Source organism: Convolutriloba macropyga, chromosome 6 (assembly GCF_964194025.1).
Source record: "Convolutriloba macropyga chromosome 6, txConMacr16.3, whole genome shotgun sequence".
NCBI classification, from domain to species: domain Eukaryota; kingdom Metazoa; phylum Xenacoelomorpha; order Acoela; family Convolutidae; genus Convolutriloba; species Convolutriloba macropyga.
In genome coordinates, this window is record NC_134473.1 from 46900039 (window position 1) to 46912029 (window position 11991).

General features: G+C 33.8%; 2 protein-coding genes across 4 annotated transcripts in view; both read right to left on the reverse strand.

Annotated features, from left to right (window-relative positions):
* LOC142341003 (MOB-like protein phocein) overlaps positions 1-11991 on the reverse strand; it is a 307874-nt gene that overhangs the window by 276574 nt on the left and 19309 nt on the right. The window lies entirely within an intron of this gene.
* The window catches only part of LOC142341004 (uncharacterized), a 47344-nt gene that overhangs the window by 29774 nt on the left and 5579 nt on the right, over positions 1-11991 (reverse strand). For 2 of the 3 annotated variants that reach the window (XM_075391817.1, XM_075391816.1), the window contains exons 2-3: positions 8731-9413; positions 3089-3409 (exon numbers count right to left, since the gene is read on the reverse strand). In XM_075391817.1, coding sequence (XP_075247932.1) covers positions 3402-3409; positions 8731-9043 — 321 coding nt within the window. In that variant the 5' untranslated portion in view covers positions 9044-9413 and the 3' untranslated portion in view covers positions 3089-3401. The other variant, XM_075391818.1, reaches the window with a different exon arrangement.

Sequence of the window (11991 nt, forward strand, 5' to 3'; positions counted from 1 at the left end):
ATAAAATACAAGTTGACGAAAAGAACAACAAAAACTGAAAAATTTAAAAAATCTTTGCAAACGAATAATATCATAAGCTCTAAGACTGTTCGCTATAAACTTACTGCATTGAGTAACATGATCCAGTCAATTCTCAAATCGAACCTTTTGAGAACGGTCAGCATTTTAAGGTTACAAGAGGAATGAAAAATCTGGCAAAAACTGCAAATTCAAAAACAGCAAAGCAAAAAAAGTGCCGAAGCCGTTAAAAATTGAACTTTTCAGTATTTTTTTTCAATTTTAAAATAAATTTTTAAACAGCAATGGGGTTCTTTGGTTATTTTTTTAAAGAATATGACATCAAAAAAGCAACAATATGAAAAAAAAATATTAAAACCACGAAGTTTCTGAGAAAACCCGTAGTATCAACGCAATTAAAATCGTTAGCTTTCAATGGAAGTCAATAAAAAACTTTGAGTTATTTCTCGATGGCACGACGAGTGTCTTTGTCATTCATAAATCATCGATAGGACACCACAATAGGTCTCATGACTATGAAAACATCAACATATACAGGCAAACCCAAAAGACCATCAGAAAATTGAGAGAAGAAAGTGTCGAAACCATTTAGACCATAAGTTTTTGTCTGAAAACTCTATCAATGATCCATTGAACGTCTTCTCTAAGCCACTGGGAAATATCTTTTTTGGATAGTGTGATAAGATTTCAAAAGCAACTAGAAACAAAAAAAATATCCAAAATTTTTTCACAAAAGTATATGAAAACTCGTGGCTTCGAAGTCATAAAACGAATAGTTAGAAGGTAAAACCGCTAACCAGATTAAATTGGTTGCAGCAGAAAACCTGGTTATCTTGTTTTCACTGAGACTGGACTACAGTTCACGAAAATAATTTTGAGATCGGCTAATGTGCAAAAAAACATTCGAAAAATTATTTTTTAATTCTTAGCAGGCATTATTTTCAATACCTTTCAACGGAAGTCAATAAAAACGCTAAGATATGTCTCAATGGAAAGAGAAGGTTGTTTATCAATCATGATTTTTCAATGAAACATCGCAATAAATCTTATGACTATGAAAACAACAACAATTACAAGCAAACACCAAAAATTCAGTAGAAAAATGAGAGAAGAAAGTGTCGAAGCCATTTAAACCATAGGTTTTTCTCTAACAATTTTATCAATGATCCATTGAAAGTGTTCTCTAAGTCAATGGGAACTATTTTTTTAAGATAATGTGATGAAATTGTAAAAGGAACCAAATTCCAAAAAAAATGTCCAAATAATTAAAAAAATGTTTTGAAAACTGGTGGCATCGAAGTCATAAAACCAATAGTTAGAAGATAAAACTTTTCACAAGAATAACTTTGGTTGTCCTAGAAGAAGGCGGGTTTCTGTCATTACTGAGACTGACTTACAGTTAACGAAAAAAAGTTCAAGAACGGTTTATGTTCAAATAAATTTTCGAAAAACTATTTTTAAAGTCTTAACAGCCATTAAAGTCAATAGCTTTCATTAGAAGTCAATAGGAACACTACGTTATGCCCCAATAAGGAATCAAGGATGTTATTCGTTCGTAAGTTGTCACTGAGACATCATAATAAGTCTTATTTCTATGAAAACAACAACAATTACAGGCAGAAACAAAAAACAATCAGCAGAAAAGTATGAGAAGCAAATGTCGCAGCCATTTTGAGCATATGTTTTTTTCTTAAAAAATCATCTAAGATCTATTGAACGTGTTGTCTAAGCCAATGGGTACTATCATTATTAGGACAATGTAATAACAATTCAAATAGTTAGCAGATAAAACAGCTAATCAGATTAGATTTGGTTGCATTATAAAAGGCTGGGCTCCTGTCATTACTGAGACTGGCCTACAGTTCGCGAAAATAAGTTTATGATCGGTTAATGTTCAAAGAAACTTCGAAACATGATCTACAAAGCTTTAACAGCCGTTAGCTGTCCACTCAAAGGATTAGATATTTTCACCTAATGCTCGTTAGGAAACGTATTGCACTTCTAGTCAACGAGTATATATCATAGGACTCCAAAAAACAGTAAAATTTCAAATTGAAATTCAAAAGTTCATTAAAAATACGAAAACTCAAGAGTCGAAGCCAAAAACATGAGTGACTCCTTGAAAGCGAATTTCCGTTCTTTCATCATCGTTTGACTTTAAATGAAATTTGTGTCTGACTGAGCCTCGATATGAAAGGTTACTGTTCTCTAAGCAATTAAAACTCAAATTAAAATATGGAAAGTTTTCTAAAAAACAGCACTGAAATTGAATTAGATTTTGTTTAGTAAACTTCGCTATGAGACCAAAACTAGCTTTTTTATCGGCTTTCGTCAATTGGTAACACAAAATTGTTTCACTTTGAAGCGTGAAACGTAATCTTGAATTAATATTTTTCGAGGAAAAATCATAATTTGAACAAAAATTACGCTAAAAATGAACAAAATCATGCCAGATATGCCGTGCTCACACAAAATTTTAAACCTCGATAACTCCTCGAAAAATACAAAATTCAAAAAAATCTCTTTTATTTCGAATTCTACGCTGGACGAGCTTTTTAATGATACCACTCACATTTTTCTACGATGAGTATATCGAGCAGCCAAAATGGTCTGAACAAAAAAACCAATTTGAGTATATAGTTCCTCCCCCCACAAGTGGAGTCGTAACAACTAGATTCAAAATGAAAAATGTGAGCAATGGTTTGAGCTCTTTGACCGATGCTGTCAGACTTATTGAACATTGAGAGTTCGAAAATTGGTGTTTTTAGTGTGTCAATACCCAGGCTGAGTTGCCAGACCAAAATCAAATCTTTCTAGACCGTTCCAGATAGTGCTTATGTTCAGACCTTCAAGCGTTCTTTGATGTTTCCAGGCAATTTAAATTTAGTTTGAACCAATAAACTCAACCCCCTTGGATGTTCGTATTCTGCCATGACATACCTGATTGTGACCACAGTGTGTTTAGCTGTTGTTACTTTTAGCGCCGTTTTCGTAACCAACATTTTATCGTTAAACGGGCCTGATTTTTTTTCTTGAACAGACCAAGTCCATAATGTTGTTGAAATGATGCCTTGAAAACAACGATTATATTGCCCGAAATAAACCAAACGGCAAATAACGCGCTAACAATTTTATGGGAAAAATTGACAAAGTTCGGATGAATATCTTGGATGTTAAATGAAATACTTTCGGCAAGAATATAAGCAATAGAAAGCGATAGAAATAAGAGACCTCCACTAATTAAGAACTTAGGAATAGCTGGCTCCGATAAACATTTGTTGTAATGACTGAAACCTGTGAATAGGAGAAATATGCTCAGTAAAATTGATAGGAAACAAGTTGTGTGTCGGAAGGAAGATTTGGCCAGGCAGAAGGTGAAACAGTCAAAATCCTGCACATACAATCTGTTTCTCACATCCCCAAAATTATTTTTGCATCACTTCCCCTAATTTCGAACCTTCAGTTTTTGGGATATGATTTCGTGCACAACTTTTTGGTACTGAGTTTTTGAACTTAGAGTGTACTGTAATTAGAATTTGTGTACTTGCTTAAGAGCCATGATTTGGGTTGCATTTGTGTCATTAGCCGAAAAAATCTCAATTTTTTTTTCTTAGTGGAAAAGAATATTATCTTGCACGATGCGACCAGCTGCATCGCCTTGCAAGACTTTCTGCAATAATTAAGTTCATGCAAGATACATTTTTTTCTGCAAATTCTTGCAAAAATAAACCTTCGGTCACCTCTAGGATGGTATCCGTTCGCGGCTTGATACTGTTTTAGTTGGTTTAAAGTCATGGCGAGCCAGCATCCTTTCATTGAGTTTCGCGTCCGCAAAACGTATCGTGATACATTAAAAAAGGGTCCCTTATACAGCGGTAACAATATGGCAACAATAAATAATATAGGAAATGTGGCAAATTAGGTTTAAAAGAATTGGGTGGTGAGCTTCAACTGTCTCTCGGATAGAATAGCGTAAAAGTATCCAATTCCAGAATTATGGTTCTCTTAGTCCACACTAAATATTGCTCACAATTGACAATTAATGACACCAATACTCATCCGAGCATGGACTCCCTTACTTTTGTTTAGTGTTACCAACTACTCCTACCGAAGAGACACGTTCAGTTGTAATGACATTCAAAAATGCAAAAATGGAACTGTTCTACACCAACTATGCGCCTTCACTTACATGTCTATTCTGAAAAAAGGATAGCCAAAGGGACGGGGGGGAGTAAGGTACCTCACTTCTCGTCCCAACAACCGTTGACTTATGTCTATTTATGTGTTCCAACGATTATAGTTGCTAGAGAAGAGAAAAACGCACGCTGAAAAGTTGGCTGCATTGAGATACAGCTGCTCGTACTCATTCTATATGAAAGCAAAATGGAACAACTGGAATGAAAGAAATGGAGTTGTTGGAATCTGCGAGTGTTTTATTATCAACATAGCACCGCAGAGGTATACCCCAAAAATTCTCCCTCAGTCAAAATCGATCGGAAAAGAGATACATAAAATGAACAAAATTAGGTATCTATTTTTCGCATTAAATGTATCTCTAATCCGGACTTGAGCCTAATTAAAGACGCACAATTGAGTATGCAAAAGTGATTTAAAGCTTTATTAATTGAGCACGCAAAAGTGATTTGAACCTTTATAAATAGAGCATAGAAAAGTTATTTAAGGCTTTTAAATTGATTTATAGATAGAATTAATGACATGACGAAATTTACTCGTTTTAAATTGTGGGTTTGTTGTTGTTTGATTAATTATAAACCTGTAAATAGACGCAAATACTAGTCGCGGAATGGAAGGACTTTTCAGAAAAAATATTGGAAATTTAAAACAGTCGCAGAATTGAGGGGTTTTTCAGAAAATAATAACTATTAGACAACAAAATTGTGAATAAAGCCAAAATTACTGAGTAAACGCAATTTAACAATTTCATTTGCTGCATTCAAGTGAAAATGACTCATTTAATCAAATTTAGTAAGAAAAACAAGGTAATCACTTCATATGTGATTTTTAATGAAATTTTGGTCCAATCCTATCTTGTTATGAACGTGCATACGAGACAGGCACCTGGAACACTTTTTTGCTTCAGCAAAACCCGCGTAAACGAACACAGAGATGAAAAAGTGTTGAGGCGACCATCGAGAATCTCAGTTGACGGTAATTTTTTTTCCTTCTCCCTCAATAGAAACTGCGGAACTTTTCAGAAATTTATTTGACTATCAAATATCATTAAATTATCTTAAAACAATGATGTTTGAGTACAAATAAAATATGAAAAGGCAAAAACAAATGATTAGGCGATGATCAAGAATATCTGATGATGGCAATTTCATTTTCCATGACCCTAAATTGAGGCTTTGGGATTTTTCAAAAATTAATTTGTTTGTCAAATTTTTGAAAAATTATCTAAAAACAACGATGCTTGAATACAAATGAAATCCTAAAAACCATGCAGAAAAATTGAGGTGACGATCAAGAGATTCAGTTGATGATAATAACCCTAAAATCAAACTGAGGGATTATTCAGAAATTAATTTTTTTTCATAAATATGTCTCAAAACAATAATGTGTGAATTCAAACACAAGCCTGAAAAATCAATACAGTATTATATAAAACGGGGGATTTTTTAAAACGCTGGATCTAAAACGATAAATATTAATATTGTAATTTCATGTTCCAATATTTTAGGTATTTTTGAGCTCCAGTCAGCGAAACTATTATTGAGGGATGTTTCAGCCAGTCATAACACAGCTAGTCATTATTTTGTTCAGTTGTCTTCTGTTTCAATTGATTTTCAATAAGATCAAAAAAATATTGTGATAAATTTGAGCCCTATATGTTATTTTATTAAACAATAAACCCCTTTCTATCGCCTAATTGCTATCTATTAAAAAAACTTTGAACCGCTTTTACAGGCTCAAAAATGTGATTTAAGATAGGCTCATTTGCGGATAAATGATACGATCAGTGCAAAAATTAAATACATTAAGTGTGAAACCGAATAACGTTGCGTGCGGAAAATAGATACATAAATAAAGCAGATTCGTGATAAATAGTGCGCCAAAAATAGGATGCATGGCTTGCACCACAATTTCGCTGTGAAAATTTGGACCCCTTTGCAAGCACTGGTTGCGCAATTCTTTTCCATTTTGCTTCTTCCTTGCTGAAGTATCTTTTTCTTGAATTTGTTGCTTTTTCAATATACATTTTTCAATTAACATGAGAAAAAACGAAAAAAGGATACATAGGTTGGACAGATTTGCGCATGATAATTTGGGTGTACCTATGCGGCTTTATGAAGGCCTCTGTTGTCCCATACGACATTTCATCGATGTCATTCTGAATCACAGCGGAAGATAACAAAAAATAAAAACGAAAATAAAGACAAAAACATAAACATGACTAAGTTCTCGATGAATTTATTCTTTCAGCATCTTCGTGAAATCGGTTATTAAATGATACTATCGAGAATGCTGTGAAGAATTGTTTTGTTGTTACAACCCCTATTTATTGGGGGACTATATCCTCAACTGTTTTCTGTTCAGTCACTTTGGGCCGAGCGGCGATTTATCCATCGTAGAGAGCGAGAGTTGTGAGTGATATCATTAGAAGGCCCGTAAAACGTAGAATATCCAAAAGGAAGTTTTTTCAATTTTGCGTTTCAGAAAGTTATTGAGGTCCAAAGGTTTCTGTTGACATTTGAGGTGGTTTTGTGTCAATTTCCGTAGTTTTTGCTGACAATTTCTCCAATTTCTCTGAAAAAAATAAATTTTGAAGAACTTTAGGTAGTATTGTTATTGTGTTTTCGTATAAAGATAGAGGAGGGAGTGTTGCTATACTGTTTTATTTTTAGCTCTGGCGCCAAAAACTATTTTTTAACACACTTTCTCCAAAAGTTTTCCGAAATAGGGAGCTAAAAACATCTGACAAAATCGTCGTGAACTGAGACGAGAGCTGTTTTTCCTCCCGCTCACCATAAATGAATTATGAACCAAAAATTTTGACGGCTGTTTTGCTAATTCAGATTGTTATTTATCTAAAATGCTATCTCAGATTTACGATTTTTAATTGTGATTTTTTCACTAAATTCAGCGCTAAAAATAACAAATGTTACATTCAATCATGGCCTTCACCAAAAGTCTTGAATTTCATTTTAGTTTTGAAAAAAGTGTAAACAAACAGATTTTATCTTTTTGAGGGTTACTCTCAACATTCAATTGTCAGTTTGGCTTCCAAAACATCTATAGGTGAACATATCTCATGTTGATATATAAGGATATATATATATATATATATATATATATATATATATATATATATATATGTATATATGTATATATATATATATATGTATATATATATATATATATATATATATATATATACATATATATATGAATAATTTTTTTGAATAAAGGTGATGCTTTTCATCACTTCTCTAATTTTATATCGGTTAAATTGTGGCTTATTCTCATAATTCATAATTTTCTTCTTATTGGTTACTTGTTTTATGACTTGCATGCTATTGTACTATGGCTATTCAAAATATTTTTGCTACTTTTGGAATTTTGCTCATGCGGGTAGTTCTTGCTTGTTGTTCTGTCACAGTGTCAAATTAATGGCGGAACCCGTTGAAGAGAAGAGCGTTCGAAAAATACCTAAATCAGGATGATTTGTTTTTGTTAACAATTAAAAAATAATCTTTTTTGAAAAAATAGATATTGAGTTTCTGCTGTTTTTAACTGATTTGGGTGTTATTTACTTTTTGGTTTGTCTTTTCTTCACCAAGGAGAAGTTCCATTGTCTTGCTATTTACTGCTTTATGTAAATTATTTAGTGGTTTGAAATTTTAAGCATTTTTACTCTTAAGCCACTATTTTCGAACGGTATGTGATCTTATGGACGTTTCCGATCTCTTCCTCATTTGGTGGACAAGTTCGGAACATCATGTGCAAATGCACATTTCTGGGCCTCCTTGCTTTTTAGTATTAAAGCGGCAGTTGATCTCGAATTTCAAATTGAGCAGAAAATGCGTCGAAGTGAAGTTGAATCATAATATTGGCGTTAATGACTGAGCATGCTTTTTTTCTCAATATTTCGCCACTGTTTATTTGAGAGTTGGTTATACTTGTTTTCGTTTTCACGTTTTTATCCATAGCTACAAATGATTCTATAATTTACTTAGAAGCATCGCCGACAGTCTGGATACATTGCTTCTGGCCTTGAGATAATTCATTTTCGTAAAAAAATTTTTGGTAAGCTTTTGTCCTTTGTCAGAATTTTGCAGAACTTCTATTGGTGGCGTTTGGCCAACTTAAAATGCACTTATTGCCAACAACTATGCTCAATATCGCAAATTACCCCCCAAAACTTCTTATTTTTAAAACCCTTTTCATCTACACAAACAGTTTGAAAATCAAGCAAAATATTTATCGAAGATTTCCCCTCTCCCGGGAGAAGGTTTCGACGGACAATAATGTGAGATTTGCGCCATTTGAGGAGAACTTGGCGTTGATTTTTTGTGCTGTTAAGATTTACGATTTTTAGATGTGATTGTTTTTACTACATTCAATGCTAAAGCTAAATTATCAAATGTTACATTTAATCACGGCCTTCACCGCAAGTCTTGAATTACAATTGGACGTGAGTTGTGAAAAAGGTGTAAAGAAACAGATTTTATCCCTTTGAGGGTAGCTCACGATCTACGCAACTGTCTTCCTCCTCGTAATCGTTTTCGTTCCCCTCCGAATTCATTTCATCTTCGTCTTGTTGCCTCGGCTCGTGAGAAACACTTTGAAGTCGGTTCTCGGAACTGACCTCGGCTTTCGGCGAGTAAGAGTTCGAAGCCGAGGTCGAGGAGTCAGAATAGAAGTTTGGGTATAGAGGGTCTGGACTTTGATGGGCAAAGTTTGTGCCATTACTGGGAGTTTGTTCCAAGCTGAAACGAAAGTTGATGTTTTCGGAGTTGGAATGGAATGACAGATCTGGCGAATGGGAAAAGTTAGAGGCCATCCACAAAAATTGCGCTTGTTAAACCTCGAAAGGATAATCTAGCAAGTAAATGGCATTAATGCCGCCGATTTTTATCAATAATAAACTAAAATTTAACCATAAATTTTTTCAAACTGATGGGATGAATCTAAGTAAGTTATTCGTGATAACCAAGCTGATTGAATTCAATTCTTTTGATAAAGAAAAACAATGATAACATACAACTGGTATCATAGAAGGGAATTTCATTGACAGTGTTGAAATAAGTAACTGATTTGAATCAAGACTTGTAATAAAGAATCAAGATTAGTCTCATCATTCGAAGCAGTAAACAGCCAACTTTAACCATTATACGTTAAAAAAAACTAACAACTGGGACACAAATTTCTAACTTTAGACAAAATTTACTTTTCATGATGTATCAGCGATTTGTCAGCAATTGCTACATAAGAGCTATTGGTTCTTAATTGTGTCCTTAAGAAATAGACTTGTCGATAACATATCTTGAGTTCGTGACGTCTTCAATAAAAAGCAACTTAAATTTTTGGTCGCATACAAAACTGAATTCGCTAGCTCTGAGGGTAAAATTATGCGAAGCAACCAACTTAATAAAGAATAAGGGCAACTTTGGCCGTGATGGTTAGTTAATTCAATTATAAATGCTGAAAATAGAAATGTCCCGTCTCGCATTTTTATCAGGCAAGGAGCCAAATTATACAAAAGGGGAGGAACTATTGAATTAAAACGTTGTAGTGAAAGACATTGACGTTGAATTTATAGTTTCTTATTTTTACTATTTAGGAGATTTTGGAGACTTCTTTGATGGATTAAAGTTCGGACATTGTTTTTATTTACTCAGCTGCTTGTAGACAAACAAACACACAAAAAGAGATAAAAACTGGCAAACAAATTATGCACTTATAATGGGGACAGAACTCAACTCTTTAAAGTGCTCGTGAACTGATGTGTTGTTAGAATATAGCTTATATTAGAACAATCGAATTTTTTTTTCGTGGGTTGCAAAAATTAAATTGCGGGGATTTGTAGAGGCCTTAATTAACGCAAGATCTTGACCATTTTTCAAATTTCACCGATTTTTGGCGTTGATAATTTTCTTTCAGATTTTGTTCATGATTTTACTTATGCATTTAGACGCAACATACAATAACCAAAGCAATTCACACTAAAAGACTCCAAAATTTAATTATGCAGTAGACGAAAATACAAAATGTGTATTCTCCACCAATCAGGGACTGAGAAGACTCCATTATCATTTATATAGAGGTAGCATGCCTGACTCTAGTCAGTCTATTAGATAGTTGCACTATGTGTATACCATTGACTCCAGTGTTGTATATATTTACCACGTTATAATTGAAGTTCATCTTCAGTTTTGTATAGGGTTGGTTTGTCACAGAGAACTAGGTAAGTCTAATTCGCGAGTAGGAAAAAAGTAGCCCTAATTTTTTTTACTTTGAGGCTGTAAAAAAAGCCCAATTCTGTTTGGCCTAAACTGATGGCCTAAACTGACAAACTGAGTTTGGCCCAAACTGACAACTGGAACGAAGTTAATGAGTATCACAAACTTGAATTCAAAGCATTTAGGTTTGTTCTCTCAGCAGCAAATAATCTTAAATTACAGTCGAAAGGGATAGTCAAATAAGACTTGTGCCGAGACTATAATGAGAGTCGCAAATATCAAAATACATTTTTCACATTAACTATCCCTGTCTCTAACACAAACTTTATTATCCCAGGAGGAGCACCTTTCCTAGAAAAACAAGTAGACTCAATCCAATGTACAGAACACAAACTGTTAAATAAACAAACAGCACAACGAATAAAAACTTCTGAAAGTCAATGGCTCACCAACAAGACCGCCACCATGATACTCCATACTGTTCCCAGTCATTGCAGATCACAACTTATACTTCCAAACCCTTGAACAACGCGCACTAACATACTCACATACTGCCCACGAATGTAAAGACCGCTACCAGTATGAACCCCTACTTTTTCTGTTAGATCTTTCTTTTATACTATTTTGTAAAAACATAATTTTCTCTATTATGGATGTCAGAAATCTTGAACACTCATTTCATTTTTTGTAGATATTTTGATTCAAGATCTCCTAGATCACTCACTCACAAGTGGATTATCTGGGTAAGCTCAACAAGATGGGCTCACTCATAGGATATCATACTACAAAATATCCTGTCAGCAAAAACACAGGGTTTATGAACGCATGTTTCACAAAATATCTAACACACGGCATATCGGAAATAAAGAAAAAATTTTACTATTAAAGTCTCAGTAAGCAACAATCAGAGAAACTAGCACTTAGCAAATAAAACCTCCCACATTTCTTACATTTTGTCCTTGTTCATGATGAAAGAGAAAAGTTTTCTAACTAAAACTGTGTATCTGCATCAAACAAATTCTTTTTTCCCAGAATCAGCAAAATTTCTGCGATCCCAAAAACTATAAGCACACTTATCAGCTAAATTTAAACATCGAAGCTTTTCTCAAACTTCAATAATCGAAAAACAAAAAGGAGTGCAAAACTATGTTGGATTCCTCAATTTCATCTCAAAATATATCTATCACCTACATGTTGTCCTCAGACCATTCTATCTTCCACTGAGAGTTTCAGTAGATTTTAATTGAACGTCAGAACTACAAAATTTTTTTGACAGAAAAAAAAATTAGAGACGGAACATTACGTCTCGCTAATCCGAATCGAGCTAAACTTTTTACACATCATGTCAAGTTTCAAATTATGTCCTAGGCGCAGCCCTATTACAAAAAAAAAAATTAATTGAGCTAATCTCCACAAACTTCCGCTTCTTCTCAACAACAAAAATTAGACTCAACCATATTGAGAGAATGGTGAGTATCACTTTACGCACTTTAGAAATGCGATTTCCTGAAACACGGACCAGGACACCCCATTATTATGTAGACAAACC